The sequence below is a fragment of the Mauremys reevesii genome, linkage group 1 (genome assembly GCF_016161935.1).
Source record: "Mauremys reevesii isolate NIE-2019 linkage group 1, ASM1616193v1, whole genome shotgun sequence".
NCBI lineage: Eukaryota > Metazoa > Chordata > Testudines > Geoemydidae > Mauremys > Mauremys reevesii.
The window spans coordinates 29,629,368-29,647,793 of record NC_052623.1 but is presented as its reverse complement, the minus strand read 5'-3'; the positions used below and the strand labels follow the sequence as shown (position 1 = coordinate 29,647,793).

Here is an 18,426-nt window from a genome sequence, read left to right as displayed (position 1 = left end):
CTTCTTGGAGAGGTGTAGTACTGGGGTTGACTGGAGAGCGCTTTGTCATCGATTTAGTGGGTCTTCACTATACCTTGTAAATCGACCCTTGCTGCATTGATTGCAGCAGTGTCGATCTCCCCGTAGTGAAGACCAGCCCTTAGACTGAAAACTGGCTGAACAGAATTAAACCATAAATGTCGTATGTGCTCGGCACAGCATTTGATGCAGCAGTATAACACCTGAAAATGGATTTTAACTGAAGGATGAGAGAATGAACCCTACATGACAGGTGTCACTTAATGCACTACTGGAAGGCTCTCAGACACTGCAGTGTTGTGTATCCTATAAGACTCTATATGGAATAGAATACTATTCTAAGCTACATCAGGGCCATCTAGCAGGAACCTACTACTTAATTCGTTACATTCAAGCTAAAGATTACCCTGCACCTGTATTAGGAAAAGGTTGAGTTTGTCCGGCTTAGAGAACACATTAGCTAGGTTTGAACTAAACTCAAGCACTTTTCCTATTCAAGGCAGTCTGTTTATTAAATGAGTCCAAGTCAGCAGTATCTCCACAGAAGTGTAGGAGGATATTCTGTTCCTTGATGTAGATACAACTGTGGGCCTCTTTCTCTTCTCATTTTCAAAATGTTGTCACCCTGTTTGCTTAGGTAGTTGTTCCTAATTCACACCAGTGTCACTGGGTATGTCTACACAGCAACTAGACACCTGTGACTGGCCTATGCTAGCTGGCTTGGGTTGAGGGGCTGTTTTATTGCTGTGTAGACTTCTGGGTTAGGGCTGGATCCTGGGTTTTAGGACAGTGTAGGGAGGGATGGAGGGGCCCAGAGCTCAGGCTCCAACCCGAGCCCAGAAGTCCACACAGCATTGAAACAGCCCTCAAATCTGTGCCCCACAAGCCTGAGTCAGTTGGAATGGGACAGTCACAGGTTTTTCTTTGCTGTGTAGACATACCCAGTAAGATCAGAATTGTGCCCTTCTATTGTGTGTAAAAGATAAACTACATATAAGGGGGACTATGACATCCCCGGCTTTCCAGAGGAGGAGGAATAAGGATTTATAAATGCAATGCTGTATTGCATGAATAAATTTTTAACTTAAGAATCATCCTCCAAAAGGTCTTATTTCTATTTGGTTCACCAAAGCCACATTTTGCATCTAGGGGGGATAGAGAGAAGGGAATGGGAAATCACTTGAAATAAGAGATGGTACAAATGCCAGCTGCTCCAAAGTTTAGTAACTAGCTTCCCCTGAAGAAAAAGATAACAACATAGTGTCCAAGTAGATTAAAATGGATGGCCATGGAGGTTGCTGGATTGCCTATATGGATCGTACTTCTGTGCTCTGTAATCTATCTCTTCTGAGCTTGTCGTTATTAAGGTGCACAAGGGCCTGTAAGCACATAGATCATTTCTTTTTGATGAATAGATGCTGCCTGCATGTGGGTGAGAAAAATACCATGTTTTCCTGTGATTTTTACAGTATGATCAATTATGGCAACTATGACTGCAAAGGTGCAGTGGGAAGGAAATTCAGGGTCACATTCATTGTCTGTATCAGAGTTTATCTGGATCAATTGTACTGTGGAGAGAGCGCTCTTCTCTCACAATGAGATTTCTCTCAGGGCAAAGTAAACTTTTTTTAAAAAATCACTAACTGTTTGCATAATATGTAGCCCGGGCAGTAATCCATTCTATAACTGCCTCAGGTGGATTGGGATATGGACACACTTGGGTGGGAATATTATGGGACCTTTGCTTACATTGACCATACTCACTTGAGGAAGTGCTCACCAGTTGACAGATTGTTAAGGCCAGAAGGGCTAGTCTGACCTCCTGCATAATACAGGCCAGAGGACCTTACCCTGCCTTTAGCCAAGGGGTTAGGGTGCTAGTCTGTGACTTGGGAGGTCTGGGTGCAACTCCCTGCTCTGCGTGACCATGGGCAAGTTGCTAAATTTCTTTGTGCTTTGGTTCCCCATTTGTGAAAAGATGCTACTAGCTCTGCCCTACCTCCCAGGGGTGTTGTGAGGATAAATACATTAAGGATTGTCAGTTGCTCAGATACTGTGATAATGGAGGCCATAGAAGTACCTTATCTCAGTAGATGTAATGGTTCCAAAAATCACTACCTAGGCATATGATTCACCTTTCAAACACAGACCCTAGCGTACTGGAGCATTTTGTGAGAGATCCTGAGGCACGATGCCCTCTCTCAGCTCCTCTGGGACAGCACAGCCAGCCCCCAAGTCAGAGCTGTACCATAAAAGCCACAACCCCATTTGGTTCAGCATTGATAGTGCGCTCAGCACTGTATGAAAAACCAAAAGGAGACCATCGCTTCCCAAAGAGTTCTCAGCCTCAGAAACAGACACAGAGAGGTGCAGTTACATTGTGAGACCCACAGGAGAGGGAGGGAAACCTTAAACATGACTGAAGTGATTCTGATAATGAAGATGGACTGGCTTGCTCTGCTTTAGATGTGCTTAATCAACACCTCAGAGCAAGTGGAGTGTAGATTTTTCCTTTAGCTACTGTAGTTTTAAGATGAAAACCATATTTTCCAAAAATTGCTGTCATACAGCCTTGTACCAGCCTCCAGGAACTTTGAAAGCCCCTGACCAAGCCCTCCTCTGGCCCACCCACTCTGCTCACTTTGGTTCCTGTGATGTCCTGTCTGTCACATGGTGGCTTTCAGCACAGCAATAGCTGCTAATAAAGCAATTTTGTTATTCACTTGGGAAGTGCTAGAGATGTGCATTGCTGCCTCCCCGCTTTCCAACACATTTCCATGCTGCAGAGCAGCCTGCTAGATGTGCATTGTGCATGCTTGCCCTGGCACACTGCTCAGCATGGGTTTTGTAATGTATGCAAGGGTGGGAGAGACAGAAAATCTGACAGGCAGCTGCCAACATGGAAGCATTGTGAAAAATGTAATTAATTTGCGTGTGGGCTTTGAGAATAGGGAAATATCCTGACACTGTTTCACGGCCTAGGACATCTAGGACACATTTTTCTAATATTCTTTTAGAGGGGGGCTAAGGGATTTAGGTACCAAAAATCACTGGTGTCTAACTCCTTTAGGCATATTTGGAAATCACAGCCTTAATGTATTTTCATATTGGCAATTAGTGTATTGTTATTTGTATCACAATAGTGCCCCAACTGTAGAGACACATGGCAAGAGATAGCTCCTGCCTAAAGAGCTCAAAATCTAAACAGGCAAAGGGTGGGAGGGGAAACAGAGGCACAGCGAGATGAAGTGACTTGCCCAAGTCACCCAGTGACTGAACTGGGAATAGAACTCAGGTCTGCTGACTCCCAGTCCACTATGGCTTAGTTCAACTAGCTTTACATAAAAGAAAAGTGTTATGTACATATTAACTGACTGGAGATTAGCTAATGTAGTTCCTATATTCAAGGAAAAAAAAAAAAACCGAATTATTATAGGCCTTAGTCTAACATCTGTAGTATGTAAGTGTCAAGTCAAAAAAAAAAAAAAGAAGAGAGGGAATGGGGCATGGCATGGCAGGCAGATGGGATGATACAGCATTGATTTTACGAAGGTAGAAATAAACCAACCAACAATCTCCTTCTTTGAGATGAGAGAGTTTTTTTTTTTTACAAGAGGGGAAATGGATATCTGGATATATATCTGGCGTTTGGCGTTTGATATAGTACCGCATGAAGAATTAAATAAGTGGAAAAAAAAAAGAAGGGAGAGATGGAAAAAAGGAAGGTGAAAGGGGAGAAGGAGTTAGGGGGGAGTATTGAGGGGAACTGTAGGGAGGGGGGGGGTTCAGGAGGGGTCCTCCAGTGGAGTTTTTTCTCAATTTTTTTTCAATCTATTTTTTGACTGACCTTGGGAACCAAGAGTAGGGGGGGATAGAGTAGGTGGATGACACCAAGTTGCGGATGACACCAAGTTGGGGGGAATATTGTTTCGAAGAGGATCAGGGAGGATATTCTCCTATGAGGATTGGAGTAACAGGAAACTGAGTGAGAAGTGATAGTGAGAATTGTTAGGATAGGGAACAAGATTATTAGTTTAGCTTAGTAGAACTTTAGTTATAAGACCAAGGGAGTTGGAAGAGAAGTTAGAGAGAGAAGGAGAGGAGGTGAGAGTCCTCTGGTTGATAAGATGATGTAGCGATGTGGCAATGTGATGTGAAAGCTAATGCAGGTCTTGGTTTGTCTTAGGCGAGGAGGTATTTAGTAGAGGGATAAGGAGTGTCTAGGGATATAAGATAGAGACTAGAGACCTCATTTGTGTGTGTGTGTTTGTTTTGGGTCCCATGTTTAAGGATGAATGAAGCTAAAAGAGAACTAGAAAGAGAAGGAAGAAGAAAGATCCGGAAGATGGAAGGAGGAGAAAGGAGGAAGGATTTTTGAGGAGAGGAGAGAAGGATTAGAGGATGAGAGATTAGAGAGAGGAAAGATATTAGAATTTAATATAGGATATAGGAAAAATTATTTCAGGGAAGAGAAGATGTGGACACAGCTCAAAGTGCTAATAAGGATACCAGGAGAGTCAGACTGTCAGTCAGGAAATTCAAAAAAGAATTTTTAATTAGGGGGGAACCATCTAGGAGGAACAGTGAAGAGTCTAAGAGGAACGGGAGAAAGGAAACAGTGATAAGAAGATGGAGCTAGATGTGAGATAGATAAGCTTATGGAGGGATGGTATGATAGTATGAGTGTATGGGTCTATGTATGAATTTGTTGCCTGTAAATTGGTGGGTATAGAGCAACTTCAATGCTGAGGGTTTGGCTGCCATGCCCCATTTGGGGGCTCAGGTCTTTTTTGGGGAAATTTGGGCCAGGGAAGGGGTTTTTTTCTTGGCATTCCTGGGGTTCCTCCGGCCTTTTTGGCTTTTTCGAATGTGTTGGGGCAGGGGGGTGGGGCATGTGAGTTGGCCTGCATCTTGCAGGAGGTGGCACTAGATGATCATAATTGAATTCTGATTGATAACCAGATGCAAGGTCATGCTGGGGTTGTGAAGGGAAACTGTGTGATCTCTAATGACACCCAGAAAAAAAGGTACAATTGATACTCCCGAGGGAATTCTGCACCACTGCACAATGCAGAATTTTGCAGAATTTAATGGTTTTTTGCCCAGAATTTCCTTTCCCCCACAGAAATGGGCTGCAGTGCTGCTGGCTGCCAGTAGGGGATGCTGGACCCAGCAGAGCCCAGTTTGCACATAGAAAACACTGACTGAGGGTGGGGGAGGGAGCTAGAGGGTTCCCAGTGTGCCCTGAGAGAAGGAGACAGCGACAGGCAGGAAACTCCACACAAGCCTGGGACCCAGCATCAGGCTGTTTCTCCCCCTGGATCCCTGGGTTTCTGAGGCGTGGAGTTGGGGTGGGGGGTGGTCAGGGCTGGGGGCCCCCATGGCTGGGTCTGAGGAGGAGGGTGCAGATGTCTGAGCTAGGGGAGCCCATGGCTGGGTTCTGGGCAAGGGTGAGAGTGGAGGGACGGTAGGTGTCTGGCCCCTGGCTGGGCTCTGCAGGAGGGAAGGGGCAGAGAAACAGGAACTGGATTGTCATAGGAGTTTCTTTAATACTCTACTCCTGAGGGAATTTTTGTGTGTCTGTATTGTTACAGACATACTTGCCGATAGGTATTTTGAAATAAATTACAAAAATAATTGAAACTGGTGTGATTTATGTACTGTTATTTTGACAAATTTTGCAGAATTTTAAAATATTGTGTGCAGAATTTTTAACTTTTTGGAGAAGAATTTCCCCAGGAATATTGCTACCCCTTTTGACCCAAGCAGTTAGCTACTGTCCTTGGTCCTGGTGGTTGTTTCCATTATTAGGAGAAGTTGATGAATCAGTCAGGTATGTCTCTGTTAGGATCTCTTTATTGACAAAATTTTCCTTGAGCTTTTCTCAAGGTCATGCTTCAAGAGTTTAATCTGGCTGTCCTTGGTTTTCTGCTGCCTTCTCTGCTTCTATGGTGTTTCTTGACTACTTTCTCAGGGCCGCCCAGAGGGGGGGAGTAAGTGGGGCAATTTATCCCAGGCCCTGGGCCCCGCAGGGGCCCCCATGAGAGTTTTTTGGGGCCCCTGGAGCGGGGTCCTTCACGTGCTCCGGGGGCCCCGGAAAACTCTCGTGGGGCCCAGGCCCCCGGAGCTTCTTCTGCTCCGGGTCTTCGGTGGCAATTCGGCGGCAGGGGGTCCTTCCACTCTGGGACCCGCCGCTGAAGTGCCCCGAAGACCCTCGGCAGGGGCTCCTTCCACTCCGGGACCTTCCGCTGAAGTGCCAGGTCTTTGGCCCCCTGAATCCTCTGGGAGGCCCTGCTCTCTCTCTCATGCGTGCACACACACACACACACTCTCCACCAAAACAATATCCATCTCCCTGTATTTGTGTTCAGTCCTCACTGAAACCCCTCCACCCACAGAGCTCAGTTTCTGATAGACCTTACATATGACACATGTTTTGGGTTGTGGCTCCTATGATTTGAGCTATCTCACTCCAAACAGGGCTTAACTTCTTACATTTATACTGAATGAAGGGCAGCTTTTACATTCATCAGCTTCAGAGAGATTTTACCCAACTCCCAGCATGATGATACTGTGTATCATTATCATACTGAAAACTGTTATGGAATGAACCAGCACTTGGAAACACTAGGGGCTATATTGTTGCAGAACATCACAGCCCTGCGCTGGGAGCAGCACAGAGCAGCCCCAGAGGCAGTTCTTGTACCACTCTTGAAAGCATTGCAGAGTCTAGCACTCAGAGTAGTCCTGTGTAGTCCTTGCTGTCCCTGAGTGCAAAGACTTTAATTGTGCCTGGCCCTTCTGCTGGGTGCATGTCAGGGAGAGACTTTTCTTCTGAATGAGCTGGGAACAGACTAGTGCTAACCCTCCCAGACACAGACAGATCAGGACCATGAGTTGACAAATCCTTGACATGTTATGGGTTTACTGTGACTGTGGATGGTGGTGCATTATTAATGGCTGCCTCTTGAACTTCCTTTGTCTAGTAGAACTAATATGACTCCAAGCCACAGTTCATGCAGTTCCAGAGAATATGATTTGTCACATGTCATCATTTTTTGCCAATATATCTGACAAAGCAACATGAGACTCCCTGAGCCCCTATTGAGTGAAAAATGCAATAAAACTTAGCATTTACTCAGTGCTTTTAATCTTTGCAGTGCTTTATAAATATTAACCAGTTAATCCATGTACTAATGTCATACAATCCCTGTTTAACCACTGTGGTTAAGGTACTGGACTCAGGTGATCCTGATTCAATTGCCAGCTCTGCTACACGCTTCCTGTGCAACCCTGGACAATTCACTTAATCTCTCTCTCTCTCTCTCTGCCTGAAGTCTCCATTAGCAGACAGGGGATAATACTATCTTTCTCCCCACTCGGTTTCTTTTTTCTATTTTGATTATAGTCTCTCAAGGGCAGGGACTCTAGCTCACTTTGTGTTTTAGAACAAGTTGGAAACCTGAAATGTTTCTCATAAGAAATTTCAAATGAAAAATCTGATAGTAATTTTTCAGCTGAAAAATTACTGTTTTTTTCTGTACACTATTTTGAATTAGTTTGAATAAAATAGATCATTTTTTGTACCAGCATTTCAAAATAAGAAAACATTTTCCTGCCATTTTGTGGTTTAAAAAAAACCCCAAAATGATATTTTAAGATGAAATGAAAAAAAGCATTGCATTTCAAAATGTTGATTAGAAATGAAAGCTTTTATTTTGACATTTCCTGTGTGGAAAATTGAATTTTTTTTTGTTGGAATGGACATTTTTCCAGAAAAAAATTCTCAAAAAAATGTTGTGTTTTGGCAGGAAAAAATATCTGCACAGAATATTTTGACTATATAAAGTGCCTTGTACAACAAGGCACCAATTTAACTGAGGCCTCTAAATGTTATTTTAATACAAATAATAAAAAGAAGCTGAAGATCACAGTACTAGAACGAGATTGCACCGAGACACATAGCTCCAGCCTGCCAGTTCGGCAGCCATCCGGGGTGGGCTGTGAGAGCACCTGGGGCAGGGGGAAGAGGAATAGGACAGCTGGCATTGCTGTAAAGCCTTGACCAGGCAGAATAGTGGAGTTCTCATTGGGCTCAGAGGATGATAGCTAGGGGAGTGCCAACTGTACCTATTCGGAAGAATATCAGTGGCCTCCACTTACAGTGTCTCCCTCTCTAGCACCCTTTGGGTGGTAGTATGCTTAATTGTACATCCTTAGACGGTAGAATGATCACACATACGCATGTGGACACACATCACTGTGTAATGCTGCCTCCTAAAGCAAGAATCTAGCCCTAGATAGCAGCTAGCAAAAAGATCATCATACAGTCAACAGCAATGTCAAAATGTGGATGCCTACATGTTTATTGTGCCGTGAAACTTCAAAGTCAGTAATGTTCCAGTTAGGCTCTGAGGCCATCATTGAGCTGAGTGAAATCCAAAAATGTATCCAATTACTAGGACCTCAGTTTAATTTGCCTGTACTAAATTCTATTATTTGTGAGACTTGGGTGCTACTAATGATGGCTTGGTTGAATAGGTCTATCCAATCCAACAGTGCTGTAAATAGGCTGACAAACAAATCCAAGAGAGTTGTGGGTAGGGCTGGTCAAGCAATGATATTTTTTATGGTGAAAAATTTCAAATAACCCCCCTTTTTAGGAGTCATCAGTAATTTTTTGGGGTGTCATTGAATTTTTGGGGGAGGGGGAAGGAGGCTGTTGAAAACCCAAACCCAGAAATTTGAGGTTTTTGGCTACCAATAAATTGAAAGTCTGGGGGTTTGGAATCTTCAGTTTTTTAACAAAAACCTGAAAGGTTTTGAAAAAAATGGAAATTTGTTGATGAAAATTTGTTTTGTCAAAAAACTATTTTCTGTCAGGAGGAAAAAAAACCCCAAAAGCAAAATGTGGCATTTTGATCAGTCCTAGTTGTGCACAAGAAGTTCCAGTGCCTTCTGTTCATTATCCATGAATATCACGTGACAGCTTCTCCAAATGAGGTCCATCCTTTGAGTCCAGCCATTTCAAGAAAGGATGAAAGCCCTGATGAGTTATGTTCAGGCTTTCTTTGTGCTTATGACTTATGCCACTAGTTAGGGGTCAGCAACAAAATCCTGTGGCCTGAGACCAATTCTGAAACTCCATTTCTAACACTGGATGCTTTGTTTGAATCATCCACATAATAACAATTAATAATTGTTATGAATCACGTTTATTATGTAAACATGCCTAGGGATCAGCTAGTAGTGCGTAGGGATCAACTAAGAGTGTAGTTTGTGATCCACCCTCAGATCCTTTTCTGCAGAACTCTTTCCTAGGCAGTCATTTCCCATTTTGTATTTGTGGAATTGATTATTCCTTCTTAAGTGGAGTACTTTGCATTAGGCCTTATTGAATTTCATTCTGTTATTTGAAACCATTTCTCCAGTTTGTCAAGATCATTATGAATTCGATTCCTGTCCTCCAAAGCACTTGCAACCCCTTCTAGCTTGGTATCATCTTCAGACTTTATAAGTGTACTCTCTATGCCATTATCAAAATCATTTATGAATATATTGAATAGAACCAGGCCCAGGACAGATTGCTCTGAAACCGCACTCAACATGCCCTTCCAACTTGACTGTGAACCATTAATAACTACTCTCTAAGTACAGTTTTTCAACCAGTTGTACAAACACCTTATAGTAAGTTCATGCAGATCACCTGCTTTTAAAAATTAGATTCTGGGTTTGGTCCTTAGTTACCAACTAACGAGCAAATAATAGATGAAGAACCCGATCCTGCATTGACGACAGAGCTGCTGTGTGGGCACCAAGTTACTCCAGTCTAGCTGTATAGGTGGGACTGAAGAAGGGACTGTATTGCTAAGTATCTCATTAGCATAAGGCTCATCTCAGACACATCATTTTTCCACCTAAATCTGCTGCCCTTCCCCTTTTTATACCCTGCACACTTGCAGGTAGGGGAGAGTGTGACTAGGAGACCCACTATCACTCAGTATGGAAGAGCATCCGTAGTGCTTGTCAGAGAATTTCAGCCCTGCCTCCCAAGATCCCACCCACACTTGGGGTTGAATATCTCATGGCAGAAGACTGAGGTCCAGAACATTAGAGCTGGGCCACCAGAACCCCCCCAATGCAGGTGTAGTCAAGCACCATGGACAGAGTTCATGAATTAATCTACCTAGGCTACAAGCAGAGTTCAAATGGTTTCAGCAAACTGGATGTTCTTTGATTAATGGGTCTCACCACCTCCTTTGTGAAGTCCATATCTCACCTATGGGTGCAAAAACATCTTTGCACTGAGACAAAGTTCAGGATCTATCAAATCTGTATTGTTATATGAGTCAGAAACCTAGATCCTCTCTTACAAGGGGACTTGGAGTGTCTAGCCAGCAGCAAATCCTGAAAATAAAGTGGTTTGGCTTTGATTGAAATGTCACAATCTCACAGAGGTCTGGCCTTCCTCAACTGCTCATTATTTTCAAAAGTGGCATTGCTCTTTGACTATGTCACCAGGATGGACAAAGTCACCCTAGCATATTGTGCTGTCAAACTTTATCAACACATGAAGGGATGCATGTCATGACACTACCTGATGCCATCTGCAGGGCCACACCAGAGATTTGTGGAATCACAGGACTGAGCCAGATCTGGGTACTTCACTAGACAGTCCCTAGCGGAGTACCATCAACCATGGTCACCCTGGCTGGTGCAACGGTTCGCAGTAGATTATACATGTTTGATGATGCCTAGTGCTTTGCTTGCACTTGTTGGTGGACTCCACTCTACACTTGTGCTGGAGCAGAGCAAGCATGCGTATCCTGCTGTGCATCATGTGCTTCTATGTAAAACCAATTAAAATCCATCTATTGCCTTACTTCTATGGCCCCCATAACCATAATAGTTGAACACTTCATCATCGTTAATGTATCTGTCCACACAATAACCCTGTTAGACAGAGAGACATAAGATGCAGATCCTCAGAGTTATGCAGACACCTAACTTCCATTGATCCAAATTGGGCACCTGAATCACTTGTCCAAGTTCACACAGGGAATCTGGTGGAGTGGGGAATTAGACTTGAATCTCCTGAGGCTATCACCAAGGCTACCACCCAATGCTCTGGACCATTCCTCCTCTCTGGAAAAAAGTTAGATATAGCACAGTTCTCTGCCTCTACGAGGGTCTGAAGGTTGACAGCAGTGGTTGGTATCACTGTCTGTATCTACCTACTTTCACTATAGGCTTTTTGTTTTTTAATTCTCCCTTCGATAGGCCATCACCTCACAGGTCTCCTAATGTTTACTAAGTACTCCAGCAGGTAGGGAATGCCTATTGAAGTCTTTAGGCAGAGAGGGTTAGAAATAGAAACCCACAGATCCAACACTAACTACAATCGGAGTTCTAATGCATTCTGACTGAAGCATAAAAGTTGAGCTTGAGACAAAACTTTTCCCACTGCTGCAGTGATTATTGTTCTCTCTTTCTACACTATTCTTTGTATGCCCACCTGCCTCTCAGAAAAGGAATCCTCCACAGCCCTTAAACTGTTCCTTTCCAAATAGTCTATTAAATGTACTGTACTTACCTATCTGTCACCTACTTATTAATTACAACTAAAAGTATGATTCATCTGTCATGGATAAGGCTGCTAAGTAACCCTAATCATGCTAATGTATTTTTGTCACTTATGCAAAAGGCAGCATTATTACCATTAGCTGCAAGTGGTGGTAACATTTATTCTGCCACAGACAGGTTGCACCATAGCTTTTGCATTGTCTTCACAGTTGTGTGCAGTGATTTACTTTGTCAATACCAATAGGATCCCAGAATGTTTTCTTTGCAAAGTTTATCTTAGAAAATTGATAATGATTACAGTTTTTGAAAGTGCTCTTAATAACTAGGAGTGAAATTCAGCATGCGGGCCTATGCAACATGTAAACCTCTCACAAAACTAAGTGATTGGGCAACAAAATGGCAAATGAAATTTAATGTGGATAAATGTAAAGTAATGCACATTGGAAAAAATAACCCCAACTATACATGCAACGTGATGGGGGATAATTTAGCTACAAGTCAGGAAAAAGATCTTGGAGTCATCGTGGATAGTTCTCTGAAGATGTCCACACAGTGTGCAGAGGCGGTCAAAAAAGCAAACAGGATGTTAGGAATCATTAAAAAGGGGATAGAGAATAAGACTGAGAATATATTATTGCCCTTATATAAATCCATGGTATGCCCACATCTCGAATACTGTGTACAGATGTGATCTCCTCACCTCAAAAAGATATTCTAGCACTAGAAAAGGTTCAGAAAAGGGCAACTAAAATGATTAGGGGTTTAGAGAGGGTCCCATACGAGGAAAGATTAAAGAGGCTAGGACTCTTCAGCTTGGAAAAGAGGAGACTAAGGGGGGATATGATAGAGGTATATAAAATCATGAGTGATGTGGAGAAAGTGGATAAGGAAAAGTTATTTACTTATTCCCATAATACAAGAACTAGGGGTCACCAAATGAAATTAATAGGCAGCAGGTTTAAAACAAATAAAAGGAAGTTCTTCTTCATGCAGCGCACATCAACTTGTGGAACTCCTTACCTGAGGAGGTTGTGAAGGCTAGGACTATAACAATGTTTAAAAGGGGACTGGATAAATTCATGGTGGCTAAGTCCATAAATGGCTATTAGCTAGGATGGGTAAGAATGGTGTCCCTAGCCTCTGTTCGTCAGAGGATGGAGATGGATGGCAGGAGAGAGATCACTTGATCATTGCCTGTTAGGTTCACTCCCTCTGGGGCACCTGGCATTGGCCACTGTCGGTAGACAGATACTGGGCTAGATGGACCTTTGCTCTGACCTGGTACAGCCGTTCTTATGTTCTTAAGCCTTGATTTCAGTGGGACTGAAGTGATGCATAGATCTTGTTCTGGTCCCACTGTGTGGGGGTGAATTCCACCTGGGAGGACTCTGTGGCTCTAGGTATATAATAAATTCTGAAATTATTGAAAGACTGGTCACTGGTCGTCTGCTCTGAGGGTTGTGGTCTCATTTCAACCATCCTGTTCAATCTGTCCTGGGGCAGTTAGGATCCTCAGTGAGGAAATATGGGTTGCAGTGTGTGGAAGGCATCTCCCTCATCTTTCCAAACCAAGCACTTCCCCCTCTGGTGATGGCGGGCCTGGCATAAATTAACCCCAGCCCACTCTGGGCAGCATTTATCCTCTCCCTTTCTGTGCTCCTTTGGCTGTATTCCCTGGGTAGGCCCCAGGGCAGGCCTACAGGATGATCCTCCACCAAACAAAAGGGGAATAGTCCCATAAACACAAAACCAAAGGGTGATACCTTCCCCTGCCTCCTCGCTGGGGCTGGGTATTACCCTGGGGCAGACTACAGAGCATCAGTCCGTTCCCTAGCAGGCACTCAGGTTTGTCTGCTTTCCCTATGGGAAGAAGCCGTAGCCTCCCCCCCAGAGAAGCTTACTTCCCTGCTGCCACTAGCCTGGTAGCAAATCGTCTCTCTCTCCTGGTTTTTAAAGGTCTCAGGCAGCCCTTAACTGGATCCAGGTGTTCCTAATTGACCCCTTCTCAGCTTATAGGGAAAAGGGCCTTTAACATTCTAGGGCTAACATATCTGCCTTCCCACACCATCTTGCAGCTGTCGGGCCTGGCTTTGTCACAAGTGTCTTTAGTATACAGGTGGCTCCCAGCTCTATAGTTTCACCTCTTCCAGCCCAGCTAGCTGATTGATTTACTGAGCAGAGTGATGTATGGAAGAGGGCAGGGCTTGAGAAAACCACTCACCCTTATGAGCAGGAATTTTTCTGTGGAGGAGTGACATCAACTTTTGCAAAATTCATTTTAAAAGAAGAAAATTATATTTCTAGGGCCAGATCTTCAGCTGGTGTAAATCTGGCCTGGTTCCATTGATGTCCATGAAGCTATTTTAATTTACATCAGCAGAGGAGCCCTCTGCTGCCTTCCCAAGTCTGCAGACAGACTATTCCAGTGTCTCTGCTGCTGCTCAGAGCTTCTACAAGTACAGCAGAAGGAGATCTGACCAGAATCTTGCCATTTTCCATTGCTGCTATTCAGAACCATGTGGGCAGCCACATAGCTGATAAGAATCTGGTAAATTTCAACCTATTTTAAAAGCATTGCTCATCAGATATTTATGATTTTGCAGTTGTCTTTTGATTAACTGTCCATGTTTCTTTCCTGCTTGCTTTCTGATCTTTACAAATGAATAGCAATACTATAGTACACATATTTGTAGAGATATATATCTATATATCTATATACTGATATATATGTACTATAGTATTGCTATTCATTTGTAAAGATGATATATAGATTTTTTTTTTATTTTGGCAAACAAAACATTTTACATTTTTTATTTCAGCTTCAAATCTTGGAAAGTCACAGAAATCATAGAAGTGTAGGGCAGGAGGGGACCTTGAGAAGTCATCAAGTCCTTTTACTTTGCACTGAGGCAGGATCAAGTAAAACCATCCCTGACAAGTGTTTGTCTAACCCAGGGATCAGCAACCTTTGGCACGCGGCTTGCCAGGGTGAGCACCCTGGCAGGCCGGGCCTGTTTGTTTACCTGCTGCGTCTGCAGGTTCGGCAGATCGCGTCACCCACTGGCCATGGTTCACCATCCCAAGCCAGTGGGGACTGCGGGAAGTGGCGCAGGATGAGGGATGTGCTGGCTGCCGTTTACTGCCACACCCATTGGCTTGGAGTGGCAAACCGTGGCCAGTGGGAGCCATGATCAGCCGAACCTGCGGATGCAACAGGTAAACAAACTGGCCCAGCCCGCCAGGGGGCTTACCCTGGCAAGTCGTGTGCCAGAGGTTGCCAATCCCTGGTCTAATCTGTTTTTAAAAACCTCCCATAACAGGGATTCTATAACCTCTCTTGAAAGCCTATTTCAGACCATAACTAGTTAGAAAGTTTTTCCTAATATCTAACCTAAATCTCCATCCTGTGAAGTAAGCAGATTCTTCTTGTCCTACCTTCAGGGAACATGAAAAACCATTGAGCACTGTCCTCTTCATAACAGTCCTTAACGTATTTGAGAACTATCAGGTCCCTGCTCAGTCTTTTTTTCCCTCAGACTAAACTTGCCCAGTTTTTTTAACCTTTCCTCATAGGGTCATGATTTCTAAACCTGTTCTCATGTTTATTGGTGTCCTCTGGACATTCTCCAATTTGTCCACATTCTTCTTAAAATGTGATGCCCAAAACTGGACACAATACTCCATCTGAGTGCTGAGTAGAGCAGAACAATTACCTCCTGCATCTTAAATACAATACCCTTGTTAATACAGAATGATATTAGCCTTTTTTGCAACTGCATGTTAGGGACCAGGACATAGGTGGTCTAGCCTACTGGTCAGAGCAGGAGTCAAGTGTAGTGAGCAGAGCAGGTGTCCATGTCAGGGAACTGAGTTGAGAGTCAGCAACTGAGTCAACTGCTGATTACCAGAGCCAAGGATCAAGCCAGAGTTGGTGTCAGAAGTCAGAGCTGGGGATTAGAGCCAGGAAGCGAGGCAAGGATCAGGCATGGAGCAGGAGCATGGTGGGAACTAGGAGAGAAGGCAGGGCCAGGAGTGGAGCAGAAATCAGGAGCAGGATTGGGCATAGAATGCAGGCATGAGCAGGGGCTGCTGCTGCTGTGGTAAATCACCTAGTTACTCAGACAACTTCCTGTGCTTCCTTCTGGCTTAATTAGCATGGCTGGACTAATTGGTGGAGCTGGTGAATCCTCCAATCAGCGCTTTTGTGCATGGTGCCTTGGCTGAGTCTGTCATCCTGCTAGCTCCTTGGCCCTTGGGATTTCAGAAGAGTTCAGGTGGCAGCCAGCATCTGATGGCTGGGAACTCACAGGCCTGCACATCACATGTTGGCTCTTATATAGTCTGTGATCCATTGTAATCCCCAGATCTTTTTCTGCAGTGCTACCATCTAGCCAGTTATATTGTGTGTGTGCATTTGATTTTTCTTTCCTAAGTGTAGCACTTTGCATTTCCTTTTATTGAATTTCATCTGGTTGAATTTCATCAGTTTGACAGCAAACCATTGATAACTACTCTTTGAGAACAGTCTTTCAACCAGTTGTGCACCCACCTTACAATAATTTCATCTAGACCGTATTTCCCTAGTTTGCTTATGAGACTGTCGTGGTGCTTTGTCAAAAGCCTTACTAAAATCAAGATACATTGTCAACAGCTTCCCTCCATCCACTAGGCCAGTAACATTGTCAAAGAAGGAAAATAATCCTTCTCTTAGCAATTTTGTCCATTGTTTGCAGAACTGAGGTTCTTTTCCTGTTTCTAACGAACCTGGCTTCCTTCAGTTTGATGTTCTTTTTGCCTGTACAACTACAGCTCCTTTCTGTTCCAGCTGAAGGCGTTCACAGTTGTGTGTGTCACACTGAAAAATTGGAATTTTGCATTTTTGTTTATGAACAATCGATATTTTTTTTCTTGTGAATGATTGATTCAAACAAAATTAATATTTGGAATTGAGAGGAATTCCATCTGATCATAGCAATGTTAAAGTCAATCACATTTTTAACTCAGAGTCCTTGACACTGAATAAGTTTCTATTCACCACAAAATCACTGAATTATTATTCACTTGCATCCGAAGAAGTGGGTATTCACCCACGAAAGCTCATGCTGCAAAACGTCTGTTAGTCTATAAGGTGCCACAGGATTCTTTGTTGAATTATTATTAATACATTTGTCTAGTTTTTCAACACTCTTTTAATACGGTGAACATTCATACAAGTATGAAAATTACAACATGATTGCTGTCAATTAGACTAAATTAATGAAGAGCTCAGTTATGTATGTCTGAAAATATTGTAAGTTTAATAGCATCTAAATTATCTGAAGTTTGATACTAAGGTAAAAAGCACATTTTAAATACACAAAACAGATCAGTTTTATGAGGAAGAGTCAAACTCACCTGTCAACGAAGGCATGGTGAAGGATAAAGATAGGATCATTAGCAGATCCTTGTACCTGGGACATTGAGCCATTCATGTAGATGTGAAGTGCATTATGTAAACTGCTTTGAGACATGTTCGCTATTCCAGTCTGTGGATTGGCAAAGCCTATATGTGAAGAGGAAATCATACACTGATATGAAGATGTGGTTAATTATTCTTTCACAAAGACAGAAGCTCAAAGTACCTACTAATTAGATTTCATTTATGTTCAGCTCTTTAGTACAATACTAAGATAAATGTTTAAAGAAAGAACACTAGTATACTTGGAAAGCACATCAGAGATGACATTAGAAGAAACTAAATTAAAACTACTGCCATAAAACTAAAGCAACATGCCACTACATGAACTACTTAATTGATTTATATTTTTAATTCTTTGTCCAATATTTCTGGCTATTAAAAAAGCATTCTAAGAGCCCAATCTTGCAAATATTTATGCATGTGAGTAACTTTATTCATATGAATATGAAATTTATTTGGGCCCAAACCTACTAAGGGAATTATTTAACTGACTTACTGTATCTCTGACAAATCACAGATAACTGGTGAAGCAGTAAAAGTTTGAGAAAAGTAAATGAAAGGAGATTGACCCTGGCAATTACTAGTCCATAAGCTGTTGTGTTTTGTGATACACTTAGACTGCAAGCTCTTTGGAGCAGGGGTCATAGTTTTATTATGTGTATACAGCGCTGAGCACTTTCCCCTGACTGGGGCCCTTAGGAACCACCGCACTGCAAAAATAGTAATAGTAAAAGGATGGAACAAATTGGCAATGTCATCCCCTTCCATAATCAAATGTACAGGACAGGGCTCTGGGGAAAGAAGTCTCTTTGAGGATTGCCCTGAGGATTGGACTTTTAAAGGCCCATCCCCAAACCCAGCAGACACTGGAGAATATGTGACACCCGGCCCCTACTCTAGGGGCCAAGTGTCCCCATATTGGTTCTGGTCCTGGTAGCCCCTGGTGGTCCCTTCTGGCCTTAAACTCTATGAGCCCTGGCCTAGCTTTCTGCTAGCACAGGTGATCCCTAGCCAGCAGGAGATCCATCAGAGTGTCAATACGGCACTGTATTGTCTCTTTCTGGGAGTCTCCATGGCTATGTTTACACTGCAATTAAAATCCCATGACTGGCCCATACCAGCTGACTTGGTCTTGTGGGGCTCAGGCTAAGGGGCTGTTTGATTGTGGTGTAGACATTCGGGCTTGGGCTGCAGCCAGAGCTCTGGGACCCTTCCACCTCACAGGGTCCTGAAGCCCAGGTTCCAGCCCGAGCCCAGGCATTTAAACCACAGTTAAAGAGCCCCTTAGCTCAAGCCCGGCGAGCCCGAGTCAGCTAGTACATGCCAGTCACAGCTTTTTAACTGCAGTGTAGACATACCTTATGGTG

At 43.3% G+C, this 18,426-nt stretch overlaps 2 protein-coding genes across 3 annotated transcripts in view; one reads left to right on the top strand and one right to left on the bottom strand.

The window, feature by feature from the left end:
- Positions 1-18,426, top strand: part of GRM5 (glutamate metabotropic receptor 5) — a 452,493-nt gene that overhangs the window by 18,747 nt on the left and 415,320 nt on the right. The gene's annotated exons all lie outside the window — the stretch shown is intronic.
- The window catches only part of TYR (tyrosinase), a 71,925-nt gene that overhangs the window by 21,963 nt on the left and 31,536 nt on the right, over positions 1-18,426 (bottom strand). Inside the window, exon 3 of the mRNA XM_039502084.1 lies at positions 16,996-17,143. Within this exon, the coding sequence (XP_039358018.1) occupies positions 16,996-17,143 (148 nt within the window). The remainder of the gene's footprint in view (positions 1-16,995; positions 17,144-18,426) is intronic.